The sequence below is a fragment of the Chrysemys picta genome, chromosome 16 (assembly GCF_011386835.1).
Source record: "Chrysemys picta bellii isolate R12L10 chromosome 16, ASM1138683v2, whole genome shotgun sequence".
Lineage (NCBI taxonomy): Eukaryota > Metazoa > Chordata > Testudines > Emydidae > Chrysemys > Chrysemys picta.
Genome location: NC_088806.1, coordinates 19,673,284 through 19,697,889, shown reverse-complemented (window position 1 = coordinate 19,697,889; position 24,606 = coordinate 19,673,284). Strand labels below are relative to the sequence as shown.

The following is a 24,606-nucleotide window of genomic DNA, read 5'->3' as shown; positions in this document are numbered from 1 at the left end:
TCAACACTTCTCTTGTAGGTTATTGTGACACTTTATAAACTTTCACTCACTTTTACCTTGTGTACTTACCTGTTTTAAAAAAAAAAAAAAAATTCTAGCCCCAATTATTGCACCAGATCTATGCAGCAACGTGGTGGAGAAATCCCCGCATTGTGCTGCTTACTCAGAAGTATGAGTCAAGCTGCATTGAGTGTACACTGACTTATCAGCAATATTACTGCCTGGGGCTTATGCTCTAGCTTAATAATTAAAGAGAAACAGCAGTGATGGATTCCAATACCCTGAAGCGAAATGAAGATGTATCACATGCAAGCTGAAATTTCAAAACTCTTAATACCTGATGCTGTTTTGTATCACCATAACAGTAATTGGGTTCTGGTGCCTCAACGCTGCCATTCCCTGCAGGAAACCCAGTCTGACATACAAGCCAATCCAGCAAATACACTTCCTTCTGAAGAGCTGAGTACCCTCAATAACCATTTGTCTGTATATGATCTGTGGCCGCTCAAGCCCTCCTAATTAGGGCCCTACCAATTTGTGGTCCATTTTGGTCAATTTCACAATCATAGGATTTTAAAAATTGAAAATTTGATGTTAGCTATTTAAGTCTGAAATTTCATGGTGTTGTAGTTGTAGGTATCCTGACCCAAAAAGGAGTTGGGTGGGGAGTTGCAAGAGGTTATTGTAGAAGGGGTTGCAGTACTGCTACCCTTACTTCTGCATTACTGCGGGCAGCGGTGCTGCCTTCAGCACTGGGCAGCTGGAGAGCAGGTGGCTGCTGGCCGGGAGCCCAGCTCTGAAGGCAGAGCTGCCGCCAGCAGCAGCGCAGAAGTAAGGATGCCATAGTATGGTATTGCCACCTTTACTTCTGTACTGCTGCTGGTGGGGTGCTGTCTTCAGAGCTGGGCACCTGGCCAACAGCCACTGCTTTCCAGCCACCCAGCTTTGAAGGCAGTACAGAAGTAAGGGTGGCAATACTGTGACCCCCTAAAATAACCTTGCGACAACCCCCCCAGCACTTCCCTTTGGGGTTAGGACTCCCAGTTTAAGAAATGCTGATGCCCCCTCCCCCCCGCGTGAAATCTGTATAGTATAGGGTAAAAGCACACAAGACCAGATTTCATAGGGGGAGGAGATTCGTGGTCTGTGATGCGTTTTCATGGCTGTGAATTTGGTATAGAATTTGGGGATTGGCCCTGCTTTGAGCAGGGGGTTGGACTAGATGACTTCCTGAGGTCCCTTCCAACCCTGATATTCTATGGCCCTACTCATAATTTGTGGCCAGGGCTTTTCTTAGTAGTATACAAATATTAAGGCTGGAGTTTGAGTAACTTCCGTTTACTAGAAAAATCTCAAGTGGTCTGATCCAATATGGCAAAATCTGTACTCGTATAATGAGAGAGAGAGGGTGTTGCCCAGTTAATAGGTAAACTTGAAACAAACGAAGCGGACTTTAGTTTTCCTACTCGCTGTATCCTTAAAAGGGATGGATAAATTTGAACAGTAGTGTAGTTCAATTCTAAGATATGGGGTAACTGCATCTTTTGCCTTGGGGTGTCAGCTGATCATTTGTGAACTAGAAGAAAGATTTGTTCCTATGTACAGAACTGCAAAATCAGCTGTGTGGAAATATTGGGCTGGATGGACCAGTGGACTACTTTGGCATACCAAATTGGAGGTTTCTGTTGTGAAATCAGTTTTTCTTATTGGTACTAAAATCTTAAAGCTAAATTTGTCACCTTATTCATTCAAATGCTAAACGGTCTCAAAGTATGGCAGCTTACTGTTGCATTAAAAATTAATTGGAAATTTAAACCATTTTCCAACTTACTGGTTCAGGTAGTAATTGTAAAATAAACTTTATTTGCCTTAATGAGAGCCTATGCATGCAGATCTTGTCCACTATATAATAAACCTGACAATAGGTCTGACTTCCAATTGGGGCACACTGCAAATACAGAATGTAACACTTGTTGTAACTTTAGTATCTTGACACTGAATTTGAATCCAAGTGCTGTTTGAAAAGTGTAATCAAGAACCAACGATTTTCAATAACAAATGCTCCAGATTACCTCTTTGAAAGCCGTATGCTGCATCAATAAATCTTGTTTGAGGAAAAATGAATCCGAGCTCCTGTGATTCTCCTATTTGCTCTGGTTTTGTGGGGATATAGTCTGGGACCTGCTTACTAATCTGTCAGATGACGGTTGGACAGTCACCTGTAACATTAATCTTTGAAAATTCAGAATGGAGTCGAATTTAACTTTTCTGCAGAAATTGTGCTGCTGGTAGAGGAGCTCTCACTTCCTGTTTCAACAAACAAGGCATAATGACTTTCCTTTCGCAAAGGGGAAACTTAGCTACTCTTCTATTTTGATTGGAAAAAAATCCCCTGATCTGCCCATAGAGTTCTACATTAGAAAAGTAAACGATAATTTTAATACTTTCTGTGTTCCCCACTCTCCCCCCCCCCTCCCCCCAAAATGTTGAAGCCCGCTGAAGAACTGGGACAGAAACCACTTTGTAGTTCCCACTGATACAATTATCTGAATTGAGGGCGTATTTACACTACAGCAGGGGTCTCAAACTCAAATGACCAGGAGGGCCACGTGAGGACTAGTTCATTGGCCTGAGGGCTGCATCATTGACACCCCTCCCCTTGCTGCCCCAGGCCCTGCCCCCACTCTACTCCTTCCATGAGGCCCTGCCCCCATTCCAACCCCTTCCCCAAAGTCCCCACCTCGACTCTGCCCCCTCCCTGCCCCTAGAGGGTGCAGGAGGGGTGTGATGGGTGCTCAGGGCAGGGAGTTCAGGAGGTGTGCGGGGTGCGACAGAGGGCTCAGGGCAGGAAGTTGGGGTGCAGGGAGGGGTGAGGGGTGCGGCAGGAGGTCAGGGTGCAGGATGTGGCGGGGGCTCAGGGCAGGGGTTTGGCGTGTGGCAGAAGGGCAGGGGGCTCAGGGCAGGGAGTTGAGGTGCAGGAGGGAGTGTGGGGTGTGGCAGAGGGTTGGGGTTCAGGCAGGGGACTCCGGGCAGGGGTTTGGGGTGCAGAAGGGGCGTGGCATGCAGCAGGTGGCTCAGGGCAGGGGGTTGGGGTGCAGAAGGGGCGTGGCATGCGGCAGGGGGTTGGGGTGCAGAAGGGGTGTGGGATGCAGCAGGGGGCTCAGGGAAGGGAGTTGAGGGCGGGGTACAGGAGGGCTTCGGGCTCTGGCCCGGAGCCGCTTACCTAAAGCGGCTCCGGGGTGGCAGCGGCACACACAGGGGCCAGGGCAGGCTGCCTGCTTCCCTACCTGCTCCGCTCCAGGAAGCAGCTAGAATAATGTCCCTGCAGCCGGCCGCAGGGCTCTGCGCGCTACTTGCCACTCCTCCAGGTACCTCCCTTGAAGCTTCCATTGGCCGTGGTTCCCCGTTCCTGGCCAATGGGAGCTGCGGGGGCGGCGGTGCCTGGAAACCAGGGCAACACACGGAGCCCTCTGCTCTCCCCCCTGGCCTCAGGGATGTGATGCCAGCCGCTTCAAGGAGCGGCGTGGTGCTCGAGGAGGGCAATCCCGCGGGTGTAGTTTGCCCACCCCTGGCCGGAGATAGGCCGGTGGGTGGGTGGGTGGGCCACGTGTTTGAGACCCTGCACTACAGACACTATGCCATCATAGCTGTGTCGCTGTAGCTATGCTAGCATAATCCTGTAGTTTATATGCTGCCTACGCTAACAAAAGGGATTTTCAGTCTGAACGGCATCTCCCCAAATGACAATAGCTGCCGTTACACTGGAGACTAGGTTGGCATAGCTGTGTCAGTCCCAGGTATGGATTTTTTTACACCCCTGACTGACAGAGCTGTGTCAACCTAAATTAAGTGTAAACCAGACCAGTTTCTAAAATGTCTGAGAGCTCCTGCAGAACTGGCAAGAACAAAGGTTTGCATTCCACATGTTGAGTCCCCTTGTTTGGGATCCAAACTACAGTTTTGCAAGTGTGCGATTTTTACCAGTTTTTTGTTAAAACCAGTGTATTTTAATTACACTTGGACTTCGCAGAAATCAGGAGGTGTCTGGAGAATGAAGGATTTCCCAGTAGCCTAACTATGTGCATATAAATTGGCTTTTACTAGTATGCTAAAGGGCTGACCATAATAGCATTATGTAATAGCCCCTGAAAGCATCATGCTTTGGGGCCTGTTGCACGCTACCAACAGAGGCAATGTTACCACAGAAGCGATATCCATGATGAGTTTAGAACCTCATTAGTTCCAAGTTGAACAGCTAACCAACTCCATGCTTTATTGCCATGAAACTCAATATCTGCCAAGCCCCAGGAAAATGGATTCTGTACCAAAATATATCTGTGCACTTCCTGTTTACTTCCCTTAAATGTGCATATCTGTGCAAATGCTAGTGCAAATAGCGCCTTACTGCATTGTTTAGCTAGTAGGATCAGTCCAGTCTGACACTGAATGACTACTACCTAGGCAAGTGACTTCAAACCAATGGAACTTTGATCCACTGGAGACCCTACATGCAAAATAGGCTCAGATGAGTAAAGGAAAAGCTTTCAAGGGGAGTCCTGTCATGTCCGCTCGACTCTGTAAACGCATTACTAGATATTTCAGTCCTTGAGTGGTGTCTGAAATTGGAACTTAGTACCCCATTTTGCATGTGGTACAGTTGGAGAGAGGACTCGGTAGTTGTCTGCACCAAGTGGAGTGGTGCATATTGGAGCTCTGGTGTTGCATTTGCTGTTAGAGGCTGGAATTGATCCAGTGAGGGTATTTATTTTTTTAAAAAAAAAATGCGCAAGTTAGAGCTAGCTGAAATGGGCATCAGGCCCACCTGGAGTTCTTTCCCTAAGCGGTTGCTTCGCCCACCATTTTCTGGCCCTGTCAATCAAAATTGCTTCCTGTAGCTAAGCGCTATTGGCAAGGCTAACTTCAATCTGTAAAATCTTTCCCTTCCTGCCGGTGTGTTGCCTGTGAATCTTAACAGTGAAATCTGGCTGCGCCAGCTCTGAAATCACCATTTAGGTCTCAGTGGTATATTGTAAGCCTCAATTTAATTAAATTAATAATGCTATTTGAAGATTGATTAGAATTGTCCCTTTAAAGAACAGGATGATCAGCTTCAAAAAAGTCTGTCAAACCCTTCCCTCTGAACACCAAAAAGTTGTACTTAGGGCTCTCAGCCATGCTGCACGTGCAGTAACAACTAACTTCCCATAAGTCATCTAGTAACCTAGAGAGTAAGCTGAGGGTGTCTTCATAGCTATTACACAAACACTCCAAATAACATGGGGTTAAGGCTCCTGTTAAGGATGTTTATCCTATCTTGCTAATGGGAGAACAGCATTAATAGTCTTTTTACAAGGGATGTGCAAGACTGGCCCATCTCCAGCGTGCCTGGTTGCCTCTTCATTTTGAAGGTTGGCCGCCTACTTTGTAATGATCCTTTCTGTGGCTGAAGTCCTACAGTTCAATAGCTATACCACTTCCCTCTCCCAGAGTCCTCTCAAATGCCTCTAAAAGGTCTACCCAGTTGGGACCAACGCTAATAAAAATTGATGTTGCTGTTTAGCAGAGGGGAACAAAACCCATGAGAAAAATGAGTGTCTTCAACTTGCTGTCCATTCTGCAATGTGGAACTGGTAATTCTCCTGCACGGGTGCCAAAGCACATGGTTAGGGAAGAAGTTCTTCCTCTCAGCTCCATCTCTCCCACATGCCCCTCTTTTGTAAAATAGATCCCAGGAAGCCACCTGGCCTTAACCTAGCTGAACTCCCTTCAGACTGTCTTCAAAACATCCATAAAATGGAGAGCTCACTGCTGGCAGGCTCTAGTGGATTGTTGTAAAACTATGTATCTGAGGCCAAATATCAGGGTGGAAATGGTTTTATTTTATTTTTGCTCAGTTTTGTTAGTGCTTTCAAATGTGTACATGCTATGTTCTCATCACAAGTAGGACAAGAAACAAATGTGAAAATAGTTAAACCTCTGCGATTGCTGGGAGTGGAGGGTGGCTGATTGGCTCCCATCTCTAAATCTTATCCACAGAGATTCTGCCTGGGGTTGAAGACCGTTGAACACAACTTTTATGTACCATACAAGTTCATTAACTTATTGGAGCAGTTGTGCAATCCATGAAAGGCTTCCATGTGATTAAAAGTGATGCAATCAACTTCTTGAGCAAGTGACTACACTAGTTTATTTGGCTGTGAATTAAGGTTTAAAATATTCCAAGTAACTATGGTAACAGCACTCCACTGATAAGCAAGCTATTTAAACAATCTGAGGAGGAAAGAGATCTTTGCCATAGTACCAAGGTGGTAAGCTGGAAAGATAGCAAATATAAATGCATAGCATCAGTGTTCAGAGGCAGCGTGGTCTTGATTTTGTAGATGTCTGTATTTGAACAAGGTGTATATCACACACAGGTGTCTACTCACATTTGGTATACTTGTTCTGAGGATCCCTCTTTCAAATACAATGCCCTGATACTGATCCGTATGACTTCCAGTTCCTTCAAACATACATAGTCCATGCATAACTCAAATACTACATTCTGTTCTGGTGCTACATAGCATACGAGACACACTCCATCTCAAATTTCTGTAGGCAATACAACAATTCACAAATAGATGACTAGCATGCATCTGTTGGCTAGCATGTCACCAAATGATAAGCTTTAATTAGGCACCTGTGGAAAGCCAAACATAAATTTCAGGTCCTGCAACACAGTAAGTCTTGTGCACTACAGAAAGCATTAGAGCCAGGATGGGAGCAGGTGGGGGTCACGTAATGAGCTTATAAACCAGAAGGCAGTGCTTCTTGTTGCATATTATGGTGTCTAAGACATAAGCTGGGAGAGTCTTAACTGTAAGCGGGGTCCTATACATCATTGGTTGCTTGTGATAAACATGATACGTCGGGGGCATGGAGTAGATTTGCTGCTTTTATTTTAGATTTTTGTACTTTGCCAGAACTGTGTGAGAGAGGAACCAATCATGTCGTAAGTTGACTAAATAGTATTTTCCCCTGCTAATTGGTTTATCCTACAATACGCTGCTGTGGAACTGATGGGATCTGACAGGCTAGCCCCATGAGCAGATTGACCTTTGCCTGGGCAGATAGGGGATTCATACTTAGGGAATTTTGTAGCCAAGCCTGTCTGTTCATACAAATGTATAGCAATGATGGTGCCAGGGAGAGGAGAGAGGTGTAGGAACCATCATACAGCTGCCTTGGACTTCTGCCACATCTCCCTTTTCCGCCCCAAAGAAGCTTAGAGCCTGTATCAAACTTCTCTTTTTGTATGGCTGAGGGACACTCTCTTCACTTTATAGCCTCATTATTGAATTCCTCATTCACTGGTTTACAATGGTCTTGTCAGCTGGGGAACCTACTTGGTGTATTCCCATAAGATAAGCCATTCTCTCCTTTTGCAATCTTTTGTTCGTCTTGGTTTTCCTGGGTATGTAGTTGGGATATAGTAAGTCATTACAGCTGTTTTTTGTCCATTCAATGGGATTTGGGTACTTAGCTCCCTTTACGCTTGTCTTGAAAATGCCAGCCTTCACCTCTCTAAAACAGAGATGATCTCTAACTCACAGGTATGATGGGAGCGAGGATCAGTTCATGGCTCTGTTTTGTTTGACCATGTATATTGTACAATAAAAGAGCCCAGAGGAGAGGTTACATCTAAGTGTGGAAATGCCATGGTTTAGATGGAAGGAGGATGCTACCATAGTAAGGAAGGCCAGGACTTTCCAGAGTTTGTGTAGTAGTAGCAGAAACTCCCGTGCTGGTCTTTGAACTCAGCACTCTGATATTCCGTTTTTTTTTTTTGAGTGATGTGTGGTGGTTTGGGGTTTTTTGGCCATTGTGTTCAAATGCTTCATACAATGAGATGAAACAGCCACTCTCTGGTACCCACAAGGGGGGGCCCTTCAGGGATAACCATGGAAGAGGAGTTGATCTTGAGTCCAGGCAACTGAAGGTTTTGTAGTGCTGTCTCTTTTCCTGGAAAGATAGATGCTCAGGCATTGCAGTGATGGGTGCAGTATAAAAACGGATATCTTGCGGTCCTGCATCTTTTTAGCAGTAACCTGATAAGCAAGCTAGACTGGAGCTTTGTTCCCAGAGAAGGCTGACTTTCCTAGGCCAACTTCTGTCCTGTCTAGGTGTGTCCTTTGGCGAAGTCGTCATTCCTAGGCTTGCACTTCATACCTACCTACTCCCCACCGGGATGTGAGAGAAATCTGTTATGCAATTAGGTACTTATACACTACTGGCCAGAGGCAGATTAAAGTTTTGTGGGGCCCTGTTTTCCCCCCAACACACACACATAGTCCCCCCCCGTCCCCCCGACCCCCCCCCCCCCCCCGCAGTCCCTGTTTGCTCCTTTCTGCCTTCCCTTCCCCCTCACTGAGCTTCCAAGACCAGAGAAGCGGTGTCCCCCAGGGCCGCAGCAGGGAGCCAGAGCTCCTCCAGTCCCAGGCTGCAGCCAGGTGCTGGGGTGTGCCCTACCCTTCCTGGTGCTTCTGCTGGGGAACAGGGTGGGGGCGCTGGGCCTGGGCGTGCCCCACCTAGCGCTTGTCTGCTGGGGGCAGAGCGCCCATTTTTCTGGGGGCCTCAATTGGCTGTGGCCCCGCCAATTGGCTGTGGCCCAGCCCATTGGCTAATCTGCCACCGCTGCTGGCCCTGTCAACAAATCAGTGTGACTACCCCTGTGGAGTGCCTTGCAGGTATTGCCAGGCCCCTGTCCCTCTGGAGGAGGTTGCATCTTCTAGGGTGGTTACTTGGTACTCTGGAATGTGACACCAAGGTAGAAGAATAGCAATTGAAGCTTCTCTCAACTACTGCCTCCTCTAGGGATATCAACACTGCAATAAAACACTTATGGCTGACCCACGTCAGCTGACTCAAGCTTACAGGGCTTGGGCTTTGGGGTTGTAAAACTGCAAGTGTAGACATCTGGTCTCAGGGAACTGACAAGCATCTATTCTGTCCACAAAAGAAGCTGGAACAAACCAGTGCATTATGTAGAGCAGATCTTATTTGCCATCTGCCACAGCACAGGCCCATAAGTTAACTATAAGAGGCCCAGACATCTACCTTACAATTTTATAGCCCCACAGCCTGATCCTGGAGAGCCTGAGTTGCCTGACACAGGCCAGCTAGGAGTGTTTTATTGCTGTGTAGACCTACTCTAAGTGGACAGGATGGGCGAGGGAAGGGTCATTCTTGGGGCCTTGCTCCATCTCAGCCTTCCATGAAAGAAACACAACCAAGTCACTTAAACCATCTCCTTTCTTTTGAGACAGTGGCTAAGCTATAAATTTGCGCTCTCTTCCCCCCCCCCCCCCCACATATTTAATTAAATTTTGGATATGTGGTCTCTTGTGTGAGATGGCAAATAAGATCTGCTTTAAACAGCAATTCATTTGTGCCAGCTTGATTTGTTGACAGAATGGATGCTTATCAGTTACCAGCATGTAAATTACAGACTTAAAACCGTTTTTAGAGATTGCTGGACAGGGCTCGTGTTGAGCTATAGCAAGATCTGAAATGGTTTTGTGTTAGCAGTGTTCAGTTCCTGGAATATGGCTATTAACAGGGTTTGTATTGAGTGGTCCCTCCCATCTCCAATCATCTCTCCTTCTGAAAAGATCTTAGCCAAAACTTGGCTTCCATGTTAGTCTGTAGCGTAGATGCTGAAGCACAGACTTCTAAACATGGAGTCCAGAGACGCGGGTCCCACAGACCCGTGTCTGTGCTATGTTGCTAAATTAATCTGGGTGATTGGCGCCTAGCTCAGGTGCGAGCAGCCCCACTGCAAAGGCCTGCCTCAATTACTGTGTTTTCAGTGTTTCTGCATTCGCCCTTGTGTGTTTGGGGGTAAATCCCATGGGTTTTTGTGCTGAGGCCTGGTCTACACTACAAAGTTAAGTTGAATAAGCTGCCTTGCATTGACCTAGTCGTGCTTTAAACTTGTATCCACTGATGTAAGCTCTCCATTACGCTGGCATAACACCTCCTTCCCCGAAGGTGTTGAGCTATGATTGATCTATTAGGGTCGACATAGTTAATAACTTCCCCATTCACGCTGTGTCAACCTCAACAGTCCTCCAGCAGCTGTCCCAAAATGCTTGACACTGACTGCTCTGGTTGCAATTATGAACTCTGACGCCCAGGGGTAATGGGGACCAGAAGGCTCCCTCCTTCTTAAAGCCTCGCCAAGTTTTGAAATGCTTTTTTCTGATTGTCTAGCTTGGGGAGCACACCTAATAGTTCTCCATTGTTGTGCACAACTGCCCAACCCATTATCCCAGCTACACGATCCAGACACACTCTGGCTTGGAGTAGACAGATCTCCTGGGCCAGTGGGGAGAATAGACTGTGCAAGCCCAGCTATAGACCAGCTGTAGAAACATGGGCATCTACTGCATCCCCCTTGCCATCTGCTCATAGAGGGGATATGACCGGGATCAGCTGCAGTGCTGTATGAAAGTAAAGGAACTGTGGCAGATGAGGAGGCCAGGGAGGCCAACAGTTGATCGTGTCTCTAGATATGCTGCAACGTGGCTAGCCATCTTGAAAGCACCCACTTAATTGATTATACACTTTGATAAACTCATAGGATCAGTGACAGTGTAATGAACATAAGTGTATGGCAGGCACAACAAAATTAATAGGTGCCTTGTTAGCGTTACGTTCGTCGATGCTCACCAAGCACCACACACTTTGTATCAGGCCCCCAAATTGCAGGAGCACAGTATACCACAAGGAATTACTGTGGCTTGCTGTTAAAGTGCTCTTTCAAAGCCTCTCTGAGCTGTAGAGCTCCACACTGAGCTCTTCTGATAGCCCTTGTATCTGACTGTTAAAACTCAGCAGACAGCTGCTCCAGCCCCTCCTTCTATCCCATTGACATTTCTTCCCCCTGTGGATCACGGATACTATGCAGGACACAGCAGGCAGCTATAGCCATTAAGATATTTTTTTTCACTGAGATCCAATCTTGTGAGTAAACAGCAGTGTCCCTTGAATGTGCTTTTGGTAGATTGAACGGTCATTCTGCACCTGCTGAACCAGTAGCTAAATCTTTCCTTGCTGCTGTTGAGGTGAATGGTGTACGGTCTTGCATATGAGCAAGAGGTAGGTTGGGTCCCTCAGGATCACTCTTGGCATTTCAACGTCGCCAGTGGTAATCTGCAGTGAGGAAAGAATATTCGTGTTTGTAGCTTTATGAACAGTCCTATGCTCTTAAAGACGTGAGCATCACGCACCTTCCCTGACCAGCCAACATTGATGTTGAAGCATCCCCAGTGATCCCCCATCGCTTGCATAACCATACTAAAATAGCCCTTTCTGTTGATGTACTCTGGCAAGGTGGTGTGGTATCCAAATAGGGATGTGGATGCCAACCATCTCCCCACTGCAGTTTGGGAACCCATGGCTGCAGATCCATTCCTTACACCTTGCATATTGCTGAGTCACAGTCCTGAATAGCAGGCACTGATTAATGACCCTGCCCACTTGCATGACAGTAGCCCCCACAGTGGATTTTTCAACTCCAAAATGACTTCCGTCTGGCTGGTAGCAATAGTGTTGCAAGTTTCCACAATGCGATCGTTTCTCCACTGTCAGTGCAGCTCTTAGTCTGATGTCCGCGTGCTGGAGCGCTGGGAGGAGCTCAGCATACGGATCAAGGGATGTGGCTTGCACACCCGAAAGTTTGGCAGCCACTGCTCATCATCCCAAGCCTGCATTACAATGCGACTTCCACCACTCAGTGCCTGTTTCTCCTGCCCAGAAGCAGTGCTCCACTGTTTGCAGCTGCTCCGTGAACCCCACCAACAATCTTGAATTGTTTCTTGCTACGTCCCACAGCAATCTGACCTCCAGGAAACAATGTTCCCTGCAGCTTTTCTTATGTATCTGGGAGTACCGGGGGCCCAGACACGCAATGCTCATGATAATGGTGCAGAGCTGTGCAGGCTCCCTGCTTCTATCAGAGATGGTGGATAGTGACAGGTTCTGAGCGTGTTTGTGGGATTTTGAAAATAGGGGTGAAAATTATGGGATAGAGATGGCATTATGGGCTGGAGAAAATTGCATGATGGGAATTTGACCCCGCACTCTCAATCACTCCTGCATGATTTGTTTCTTCCCTACCATGCATTGCCAGAACTTCCCAAAAGACTGTTTTGGATGGTGGAGAGTTGCATGGTACCCAGGGTGCACTGCACATCAAAAGATTCACTCCTGGTGAATTCACAGAGCGCTGATGCAAGGAGCGAAGTATGCACGTGCACAAGCAATATACTAACTGTGGTGGTTTTTTTATAGTAATGTACCTTGTGTTGGCAATAGTTTACAGTGTAGACATGCCCAGAGATCTCCAGGGTTCTTTCCCTGTCAGTTGTGGAATAATATGACTGTCCTCGGGGGGGGGGGAATTATAGGAAGAACATAGAACTATCGGCACTTGAATGTTTTTTCGTTTTCTGGCTTGCATCCTTGCTGGTAAGTGGTTAGGTTCCAGACAGTTAAATCAAAGCCCCACTTTTAACCTATATCCCAGCTGTATAAGCTAGTGTGGGCTTAAAGCACCTCCAAACCAACTCAGGTTTATTTGCATGGATGTAGGGAGGGTGGCTTGTTGGGCTAAAACCCAGAAAAAAGCCGGGGTTAACTGTGCAGTGAAGTTCTACCCCAGTTGGGTAAGTGGTTTGAGTAAATAGCAGCCAGTCCCTCATCTGTCTACTTGAGGACAGCCGAACTCTCCCGAGGTAATTGTAAATTCTTGTGGTGATATCAGGAAAAATGTGTAAATATTGAGTTGACTTTATCTCCTAAATGCCAACAGTATGCTCATTGCTATACAATCCTTGCCTCAAGGTGTGTTGCAAAATCTTCTCTGGTAGTGATTCAGAAGGGGAGTGTGTGTGACTAGTCATTATGCAGGTTAGTTTCTCTAATTTAATATATAGCAACTGGTGGCTGCCTGCAGCTTGATTCAGTTGAATTCTTCACTTGATGGTTCAATTGCCTGCTTTAAATTTACTCTTGTTGACATAGGTTAATAGGGACCTGTAGGCAATGGAGTGTGAACAGTAGAGTGTGTGTGTGTGTGTGTGTTCCGAAGGTTAAACAGGCAGGGAAGGTTAGTGGCCTAAAGCCTCAATGTCTGCTAAAGAAAAGGAGCCCTGAGACAATAATGCTCCTTCTCTAATTGCTGCTAGTCCCCTTGTCTGAAACACTTATAACAATTCGCCATGTTCAATGCTTGAATTGCTTTAGAATTGTGAGTGGATTTTGGTCCACCTGTCTTAGCCTCATTGCTTTACAAGGGCTATTAAAAAAAAAAAATAAGCAGGATGTTGAATTTCCAGTATAACTCCAGCCTCAGTTGCATGATGAGTCCACCTAATCCCCACCTCTTGGTCAGCTAGCGAGATTTCAGAAGCAGCAGCCTGACCTTTCCTTTCCTGTCCATTGATACATTTGCTGTGTGCCCAGAAGATGGGTCTGTACTGGCATGTGCTGCAAGTTTCTATCGTCTGACTCCAATCTCAGTTGGTGGTGGATGGAGTGGACGATGGAATTTTGCATCAAGGTTGTGCCAATACAAATATCCATAGGAATGCACTAAAGGAGGGAGGGGATGGCAGGCTTTGTAGAGTTCATTAGCAGCTCCTTGCCTCTTGTACCATGTATTTATGGGGGCTGACTCTTTCCAACTTCAAAAAACACTGATTGAGTCTCAACTCCCCCCCACCCCCCCACACCCATTTCGTTTCTCAGCAACAGCCTGTTTTAAACTCTGAGCAGGCCTGAGCTAGTGGGCAGTCTTTCTGTTGGGATACACAGGAATGGTGTTGCTGTTGGGTGGGTTTCAAGGGCCCTTGTTGGGTACTTCTAGCCGAGGACTTTCTCATGTTAACTGTTAACCTCACTTTTCCTCTGTGTTGGTGTTTGGAGGTGAGCGCTTGACTCTCTGCAGAAGTCTGTGCCCCAAAGTGTGTTCTGGAGTCTGCAAATGACTTGTCCTGGTCTTTAGTAAACTATCTAATGCTGTGGAATGATAGAGGAAGGGTGGCAAGGCTTTAGAGAAGAAAACTTTGTACCCCTTTTAAAGGGGATTAAAACCTGTGACTGGTTGGATCACAGAAACCCCCTTGGGGGTTGCCACCCGATGTGCAAAGACTACCCCTGCTTCTGTTTTCCCTGCCAGCTCAGGACTCCAGCACCCTGTCTTGCTGAGCCAGACACTCCTGTTTGGCTCCAGACACAGATCCAGGGTCTGAATCACTTGTTCCAAAGCTGCAAGTTTACCTGAAAACAGCTCACAGTAGCGTGCTTGTCTTTAGCACTCAGATGCCCAACTCCCAATGGGGTCTAAACCCAGATAAATCAGTTTTACCCTGCATAAAGTTTATGCAGGGCAAACTCATAAATTGTTCGCCCTCTATAACACTGATAGAGAGATATGCACAGTTGTTTGCTCCCCCAGGTATTAATACATACTCTGAGTGAATTACTAAATAGGAAGTGATTTTATTAAATACAGACAGTAGGATTTAAGTGGTTCAAAGTAGTAACAGACAGAACAAAGTAAGTCACCAAGCAAAATAAAATAAAATGCGCGAATCTATGCCTAATCAAACTGAATACAGATAATTTCCTCACCAGTTCCAGAGTGCTCCCTTTTACAGGCTAATCTCCTTTTAGCCCGGGTCCAGCAATCACTCACACCCCCTGTAGTTACTGTCCTTTGTTTCAGTCTCCTTCAAGTATCCTGGGGGGGGTGGAGAGGCTCCTTCTTTAGCCAGCTGAAGACAAAATGGAGGGGTCTCCCACAGGTTTAAGTAGACTCTCTCTTGTGGGTGGAGACCTCCCTCCTCTGCAAAAGCCCAGCTCCAAGATGGAGTTTTGGAGTCACCTGGGCAAGTCACATGCCCCTGCATGACTCAGTCTTTGCATTGTCCACATGGCATCTTGCATGTCTCCAGGAAGACTTCTCATGTGGATTGGAGCATTCCAAGATGCATTGTTCCCTAAGTGTCTCCTGATCAGGTACTTAACCTGGCAAATTCCTTCCTAAAGAAGCTGACCAAATGCCTCACAAAGCTTACTTAGAAATCAGGCAAGCATACAGCCCATATTCTTAAGCTCGAGTAGAAAATGATATATACGTACAAATAGGATGAATAGATATAGTAGATCACAACCCTTACGGAGATATGTTACATGGCACGGGCAGCACAAAACATATTCCAGTTATGTCATACATACATTTATAAGCACCCCCTCCCCATAAAGCGTTATGGGGTACACTGTCACAAAACCATTCTAGTTCTCTGAAGCACATGAAACTGACCGCTTCATATGAATAAACGTATCTTCATCTCTCTCTTCACAGGCACTTGCAGCCAATGCTGGAACAGGATTTGCAGTGGCCGAGCCTCAGATTGCCATGTTCTGTGGGAAGCTCAATATGCATGTGAATATCCAGACTGGGAAATGGGAGCCTGATACTTCTGGGACCAAGAGCTGCTTTGGAAGAAAGGAAGAAATCCTGCAATACTGTGAGGAGGTGAGGAGATTCTGCTCTGGAGCTGAGCTTTAACTGCTTTCCAGATAATAATGAATCTTCTGGCAAACCGCTTGAGTTCCCCACCTAGTATGCTTGCTGGGTGAAAGCTCAAACGGAAGACTTAATTTACGACTACGTGGCACAGTGTTTCCATAATTTGAACTTCAGTGTACAGTTGAAGACCAAAAAAGTTCTGTTGATCCTTTTCTCAGACTATCTGGGTATTGACTTAGACTGGGGTTTTCAAAGGAGCTGAAGTGAGCTAGGTAGCTGCTAAGTCTTATTAAAATTCAATGGGACTTGGGTGCCTAATTCCATTGGGCTCCTTTGAGCATTCTTGCCTTAAGCTTTATGACCAAAATCATCATGTACACTTAAATCAGAATATGTGCAAAATAGTGTAACCACTGTCAGGATTCCAAGACCGCGTTTCATATCGACTCTAAATATTTGAAGTTCAGTCTTGTTATCATTGGCATTACATTCAGGCCAACACAAAGCTGCTAAATATTAGGAAAACGTCTTTATGAAAATGTTGACAGTGTTTGTTTGAAAACTTTTTTTATTTCTTTTGACAAACTCCCGTTCCCTCGCCAATATGCTCTAGAAACCCAGCCTTGCAAAATCTATTTATCCCCTCATCTGAGATGAGGAACGCTGACAAGCAAATAACTTGTAATTTTTTTATTTTATTTATTTTGGGTAGCATGATGTAGATGGTAGAACAGACTGCGGCTGGGCTAGCAAACTTTCATGACTATTTTACAAGTCTGATATAACTAGTATTGCATCTCGTTTACGTAGCACTAACTAAATATAAGCCAGTGTCTAGACTTGTGGAGAACTAAACTATTAATACATTCTGCACCTTAGGTTTCCTTAACCCAATTAAGGTGAATGAGCTTGCTTTAGTTTAGAGAACCAGTTGGTTTCACGTCTCTTCTCCTCCCCTCCCCCCCTTCAGTATTCCTTATTAAGAGAGTACTTGTATTATATCGCTTTGTGTTTTTTGCCAGTGTTTTAGTGTGCATGTATCTCGGTCTGTGTTTTTAGCATATGGGTTTTTTGAACAGATCTATCCAGAGCTTCAGATTACAAATGTGGTAGAAGCCAACCAACCAGTCAGCATTGACAACTGGTGTAAGAAAGGCAAGAAGCAGTGCAAGGGCCACACCCACATTGTTGTGCCCTACAAGTGTCTGGGTAAGTACTTAATGTGGAGCAGGCCTCTAATGAGGGAAATAACTTGTTCAAACATCTTTTCCCTTAGGTATCAGAGGTCACTATCTGGTTTGCTCAGAGAAGAAACCGACCTTCTAAAGGGTTTTCACGTCAGATCCCCACTTTTGTGTCTAGGTTTCTCTAAAAAATCTTATTTTATAAGATGAAATTCTATACACTTTTCACCAGATCAAGAGCTTGATAACTCTGGTGTAATAATAGTGACTGGCATGGAAAAGGAATCTCCTCCCTCCACCCCCACCTTTATGCCACGGGCATAAAACCCAAAGGCTATTGTATTAGAGTATCACAAACACTGGGCTTTAATACTTTGATCCTATTTCTGTGAAGCTTTAATATTTTGTTCCTTGGAGACTCAAACACTCAGGTGTGTTTGTATTCCCTGCTTTGGTCTTGGCAAGACATCTCTATTTTTTTAGGCTATATTTATATCTAGCTGTTTCAAATGGTTCCTCTTTCTTATGACTGGAATCCCAAAATGTCTTCTGTTTTAACTGCAATTGACCACTAGCCGGGACATGATTGATTAAATTGTACTTATTACTGAATCTATCGATCAGGCAAGATGTCCAGCTTTTTTGCAGCCGAGGCTTTTGACCTGTGACTTGTCCCTACTCCCATAAGCACATTCTGCCCACCCCAAGAGTTACCAGCAGACTGAGCTTGGTCCAATTTCTTGTCTGTTCTTTACTGAAGCAGACTTGCTCAGCTACTTGCAACAGAATTCTGTCCTATCTCATCGAACACTGTTCCAGTTGCAGGAGGGCTTCATAGGAATTGCTCTGAGAATCAGTTTCTCCTCCTAAAGTGCTTCAAAGGATTTTTGCATCCATTTGAGGGCTGAATGCAGCTAGAGTCTAGCTAGGTAAAGTAGATCCACAGGATTACAGGGTTGTTTTGCCTTTCTCTGTAACATCTTTCATAAGAGGATCTCAAAGCACTTCACAAACACGAATACCATTCTCTCAGGGGTGTTTTGCTACTAAATATGTTATCTTTACACATAGGGAAACTGAGGTACAGAGGGTAAATGGCCTGTCCACAGTTATTCTGGGTGCCTCTCTCAGAGGTGAGAATGAAAGCCAGGTCTCCTGATTGCTGGCCTACTCCATAAGACACAAGGCAATCCTTCCTCAAGACTGACCTTCAACTAAGAGCCAAGGTTTTTAAGATGCCTGTACTATAGGACTGTGCCCAACATTTGACCTGTTTTAAATCCCCTCTCTCATAAACATACCTAGCCAGCATCTTGCCCACTCTGGAGTCTGTAGACAATTAGGACAGTTTCGGAGCAGTGCTGACATGCAAGTAAACATCGTAGTTTAAAGTAGAGCATGTAAAGACTGTCAAGCTTTGGAGGAAAGGTCAGTCAATGGCTATTAGCCAAGAAGGTCAGGGATGTAATCCCATGCTCTGGGTGTCCCTAAATCGCCAACTGCCAGAAACTGGGACTAGACAGCGGGGGATGGGTCACTCAAAATTGCCCTGTTCTGTTCATTCCCTCTGAAGCATTTGGCACTGGTCCCTGTCAGAAGGCAGAATACTGGGCTAGAAGGACCTTTGGCCTGACCTAGTATGGCCGTTCTTATGAAAATGAAGGCCCAGCATGTAGGGCAACTTCCTTATTTTTTGTTTTCCCAGTTTCAAGTGATGGGGTGTTCAGATAAAACACACCTTCATTGTTAGGGTAGATTTCTAAAATCACTTGTAAACAAATATCTGTGCCCTGGGAACGAAGGTCTGATTCGACTCCAATCAAAGTACCTATTGTTCTCATGTACAAAATACTTCTGTGTTCCATTTGTTGCTTCTGTCTTCCATGCTGCACTAATCCCCTGTCCATCTTCAGATAGGATCTCACTACCAGGTGAAGTTTAACCTTTTGCGCACTGTAGATGAGGTTTTTTTAGTTTCTTAAAGAGATTGGGATGAGACCCTCTTAGCACGGTCACTAAACTGTAAAATAAACACAACAGTAGGATGATGGGTGGAGGACTGAGTTTGGTGAAGTGTGAAAAGGCAAACTGCCGGCAGTTCTGGTGAAGCTGTGAGCAGGGAAATGCCTGACCTGGGTGGCTCTGATCGCTGAGGGTACCTCTACACAGCAGTTAAGCAGCTGGCCTATGTCAGCGGACTTGAGCTTGCTGTGCTAGGGCTGTGGAGCTGTAGAATTGCTATGTAGACATTTGAGCTCAGGCTGGAGCCTGGGCTCTGGAACCCCATGAGGGGAGGGTGTCCCAGAGCCTGAGCTCCAGCTCAGGCCCTGATGTCTGCCCAGCAACTTTTAACCCAGCAGCCTGAGCCCCATGGGCCTAAACCAGCTGACGCGGGCTATCCATGGCCATGCTGCAGGTCTCTTATTCTAGTGGAGATGTACCCTGAAAAGGGAGCGCTTTATAAGCACTGGGGCAAATATTCCATAACAGACTGTGGATGTGTTCTGTTCTTAAATTGTGTCCAGCCTTCAGTAGAGGAGATAACTTTAAACTTATAAGGGATGGCAGGAGATGGAGACCAATGCCTCTCTCTAGTTTGAGAAACTGAAGAATGGATGTGGCCTTTATTACTTTGCACCTGTTTTCAGATAACCTACTTCATAGGCTGAGTGTTTTGACTTGCACACATCCATGTGCAGAAGAAATGTTTCTCTTAGGGTTCCAAAGTCTTTGGTATTATGAGTAGCATAGGCGCTGACTCTGTGGGTGCTCCCCTGGAGCACTTACAGAAAAAAATGGAGGGTGCCTAGCACCCCCTGGCAGCCCCCCTATCAGCACCTCTGCCTCCCACCCTCTGTTTCACAGTATGCAGGAGGCATCAGGGAGATGGGGTGGGAAGAGGCAGGGGGCCTTGGAAGGGGTGGAGTAGGGGTGAGGCCTGGGGCAGAGCCAGGAGGAAGTACCCCCCCGGCCACATTAGAAAGTCAGTGCCGATGATCGGTATGGGATTGCTGCAAATTTGTGCACACCCAACCGTCAAGATTCCTTTTGCAAAGGACAAATTCAAGGTTACTTGGCCAGATATTTCAACTCTCTAGATCAAGTTGAAAGTCTCTTCCCCTTGGAATTGATGTACTTGAGTTCAGTTTTTAAGCTAGTCAAAGCATATACTGTGTCAAGTTTTTGACCATCATGTAAATGTCAGACATGAGCTAATGCAGCCATTTTTGTTAGACTACAAGTCTCGTGTGTGGGTGTTCATTTTATTTCACATGGGTTTGTTGCTCCCAAACACCTGGGTTTTAAGGTGTTCAGGAAAAAAAAAAAACCGACTAGGAGATTTGGGCATGTCTTTGAGTAAAATTACTGGAAGATGCATCTAAATCCAGTAGACTATCTCAACTTGAGCCTATAATGTTAAACCTTCCCAGTCATAAGGTCTGCCAAGGTGAACTAATGATCTAGAAAGTGGTGGTTATACTGCATCTAGTCTGGCATTTGATGGTTATTAACTCACATTGTAATGATTGTTTAGGTTTAACCTGCTTTAATCCCTGCTAATGCAGAAGTTACAAAAAATACCACAGAGCAAACTGTTCCAAGTTGGAAGTCTGTAGTTAAGGTTTTGCCAAATACAAAAATACAGCGTTGGTGGTTAGGTGTATGTCAGAACACAACATAATCAGCTTGCCCTGAGCTTTACCCAGTTGTGTGGGCTTCAGGGCTTTTATTTTCCTACTCTTAGCATTTTGGCTGGAGTATCCAAATTGGGAAACAGTTATAGCTAGGGCTGAGTTGCCCTGAGTCTAGTTCCAAATGCATGGTACCCAGAACATGGATTTTAATCTAAACTCTGAAACTGCCTCAACAAAGCTGACGCAATGGAGTGAGTTAGCTGTCATCTCTTCTTGCATAAGCAGAAAATGGCTAGGGAACCCTATAGTCCTGGAAAAGGCTCATGGCAGCAAATAGCCAGACTACTGAAGCTTTTGGCAACCAGGAATAGCTTCTTCCATGTGACGCACTAGCCAGTTTAGGAATTAGTTGATCATTAAAATTGTTTAAAGAACACAATTTAGGCAATCCTTCCTTTGTGAGAAACTTGTTCACAATTCTCTGCAGATTTCATGAGCAACTGTTCGTTGACATGCTTTATAAACTTGCATTCAGCTTAACCTGCAGGTTTTGGCTAGCATATTTCGTTGTTCAGCTTCTCCTACTTTTTGTTCTGAGCTCCAAGAATAGAACTAAAGGCTCTGTATTAGAGCAGGTCTCCAAAGGTGCCTGTTAGTCTAAACTGGGTCATTAAGATTTGTATAGCAACATAAAGATTCTTAATGGGGTCAGTAATGAAGTGCATTGTTGAAGATTTTAATGCTAGTCATCTCTTGAGTTTGAAGGTCAAACATGTATCTGACAGGACAAGAACTGTTATTTGATAGAAACTTCTTGTTTTCCAGTGGGTGAGTTTGTAAGTGATGTCCTGCTGGTTCCAGAGAAGTGCAGATTCTTCCACAAGGAACGGATGGATGTGTGTGAAAGTCATCAGCACTGGCACACTGTGGCCAAAGAGGTAACAGGATTAACATGACTGTCACTAGATCCAGATACAGATGTACTTGGTCTCCTTTAGTGTTACATCTTAACAATCACAATGTTCTCCTCACAGCAGCTCTTGTGAGGTAGGAAAGTGCCATTATCCTCACTTTATGGATCTGGAACGTAGGTACTCTGTTAAAACTTTCAGAACTTAAGAACCTCCATCTCCTTGGCTTTCAGTGAGATGTAGGCTCCTACATGTCCAGTCACTTGCCCAAGTTCACAATCCTGGTCTGTGGCAGAGCTGGGAATTGAACTCTGGTCTCCCAGTCTAGCACCCTAACTACTGAACTATCCTTCCTCCCAGGGATGAGGCCCAGAGTGGTGGGGAGACATTTTCATAGATGTAGCACTCCATTTCCTTAAATGGAAGGTCAGATTTTACAATATGGTGGTTGGAGCTTGGAATTGAGTGCCCTTTTTGGAGTAGTGTGAGACAGACTAGTTCCTGTACAAGTCTCCACTTTCCCAGAATGAATAGAGTCCATCTCAGAGCTGCCCGAGGAGGGGCGGGGGGGCAAGTGGGGCAATTTGCCCCAGGCCCCACGGGCCCCCACGAGAATATAGTATTGCAACTTTTTTTATGGAAGGGGCCCCTGAAATTGCTTTGCCCCAGGCCTCCTGAATCCTCTGGGCAGCCCTGGTCCATCTTTCTCTTTGGCTGATTTGATTTGGCAAGAGTTATGTAAATTCTGTGCACACTCAGCTGGTGATGAATGGATGGCAATATCTAGATTTACATTTCAATCTTATGTTCACGAAGACCAAGTGGTTTAATTAATCTCTCATATGAGTACATGCTCTGTATTGTATCCGCTTTGGAGCAGTAAAGATTATTCCCATTTTTTTTTCAAAGCTTTCGGAAAGCAAAGCTATTTAAGAAATCTGTACCAGTAGACCACCTATTAATTGAGGGCCATCGTGCCAACTTCTAAGTGGTTGTTCCCAGCAAGTTGAATCATTTGCCTTCAACATGTAGTTGACAGCTTCATCCAGATTACTAGCTTAGATCATTCCCTTTGCTTTCCGAAGTATGGATAAAAGAAATACAGAAGAGCTCCAATGTACCCAATAAAGCTTTCATTATTTCACTCATTGGTCAGGCCATGAAACCATATACATGTGCAGTTTCAAATAAACGTGCAATTGAAGCGTCTGCGTGCTGTTCGTATTTGGCTTTATACTGAATTATCCAATTTCCAGACGCAGCATGTTAAAATAAATTAGTCAATTTTTATGCTTTTAACTTTTCTCTTTAGAATGAGTAATGAAATGGTCAGCAAAAAAAGGAGGGAAAACCCAGCTCTAGCTCTGAAGTGCTGCCTCCCTGACACGAAACTGTTTCTATTCTTTGCCATTAAGGGTACGTCTGCACTACAAAAACAAACAGAAAAACACAGAAGCAAGTCTCAGGGCCCAAGTCAGCTGACTTGGGCTTGCACCATGGGGCTAAAAATAGTGTAGATATCCCTGCCTAGGTTGGAGCCTGGGCTCTGAAACCCAGTGAGAGAGGTGTGTCTGAGCCTGGGCTCCAGTCCAAGTGGGAACATCTGCTCTGCTGTTTCTAGCCCATAGCGCAAGCCTGAGTCAGTTGACCTGGACTCTGCAAAACACAAAAGCCCCAACAGTGAGTCTGTCATTTATCCTAGAGCCTGGTTATTTACCCATAATTGAACACCTTATTGCCAGAAATAAACAGGCACTGGCTGGTCTTATTAGCCACTGTGAGACCCGGCAAACTTGTACCAGCATTAGGCTGCTTAGGGAACTGCTTTCAGTTGCATCTCTGGTCAGACTTAGAGCAGTAATATACAGTATTGGCCAGCTAAACCAGGCTCTTATTAGACAGAAAACAAAAGCGGGGAGAGAGAGAGAGAGAAGAAAGAGAAGAAATAAAGTGGGGGAAGGAAAAGGCCATATCAGGGTGAGCCATGGTGGGACAGTGTCTGACTTCCCAGATGGTATTTGGGGTTGTGGAGCTGGAGGAGGAGGTGGTGGTGGTTAGGTCTTTCTCTGGCCTGGTCTAGTTGGGACATCTCGAAGGCTCAGAATGATGAAGGTACAGAAAGGGGTCATGCTGGATCCCGGGGTCCCAGGAGACACAGGGGGGTGGCAGCCATCATGGTGAAGCTTGCTCCTTCCTTTTCTCCAATCAGCAGTGTTGTGGTAGCCAGCTTCCCACCCCCAAGTCTTTCTGAGGACCCCAAAATGGAGTGATAAGCTTAGTAACCTATCCCTTCATTGTATTGTCCAACAATGCTGCCTAACTTCCAACATACTGAACTTTGATTCATTGATTTCTGGTCCCACACTTCTCTTGTTAAGATCATGCCTGGTAAACGCAGTCCTTGAATTGTATCAGGAAACCTTTATGTAGGTCTTTGTCCTCCTTTGCCCCTTTTCCCATCAGCATTTATGTGATTAGAAAACTTCATAAATGTTTTACTCACTGTTCCCACAACTGAGCTCACAATTAGGGTCAATTTTTAGGCCCAATGACTATAAGTTCTTTGGATGATCAACAGCAAGGAATGTTATATGGTGCAAGTCTCAGACATTTCCAAAGCTTTGTCTATGCCATGAAATTTCTTGCCCATTTTTCTGCCGTTGTACAGAGTTAGATGCAAAAAGAATAAAAGTGCCTGTGGCCTGTCTGCAATACAGTTTCCACCATTGGAATTCCCACTGGCACTGCCTGAGTGGTAAAGGCTATTTAAACCTCCAGCATGAGGGGGGAGCAATAAATGTGCCGCTTTAAGATGCAACTTTTTAACTTCACCTCGGTTTCCCTCTCAGGCTTGTTTGACAGAGGGGATGATCCTGCACAGTTACGGCATGCTGCTTCCCTGTGGGGTGGACCAGTTCCATGGCACAGAGTATGTATGCTGCCCTCAGACAAAAATTGTGGATGAAGCTCTTTCCAAAGAGGAAGAGGACGAAGATGAGGATGAAGATGACTACGACCTTTATAAAAGGTAGAGCTTCTGATCACTTTGTAGAGTCTGGGTTAATGTCTTTGCTTACGTAGATTGTAAGTCCCTCGGGGAAGGAACAAACCTTTTGTTCTGTTTGTACAGCGCCTAGCACAATGGGTTCTGGTCTGTGACTAGGGCCACTAGGTGCTACGGTAATACAAGTAACGATGGGGCCACTGGCTCGTTGTTACCAGCGGTGATTCCCTCATGGGCGGGGATGGCAAAGCAAACTTGTTCTGCTCCTGGATTCAGAGGACGGGAAATATTATGG

General features: G+C 45.5%; 1 protein-coding gene across 8 annotated transcripts in view; it reads left to right on the top strand.

The window, feature by feature from the left end:
- APLP2 (amyloid beta precursor like protein 2) overlaps positions 1 to 24,606 on the top strand; it is a 72,601-nt gene that overhangs the window by 27,444 nt on the left and 20,551 nt on the right. For all 8 annotated transcript variants that reach the window (XM_005308588.5, XM_005308587.5, XM_065568959.1 and 5 more), the window contains exons 2-5: positions 15,410 to 15,583; positions 16,657 to 16,786; positions 21,222 to 21,334; positions 24,157 to 24,335. In XM_005308588.5, coding sequence (XP_005308645.2) covers positions 15,410 to 15,583; positions 16,657 to 16,786; positions 21,222 to 21,334; positions 24,157 to 24,335 — 596 coding nt within the window. The remainder of the gene's footprint in view (positions 1 to 15,409; positions 15,584 to 16,656; positions 16,787 to 21,221; positions 21,335 to 24,156; positions 24,336 to 24,606) is intronic.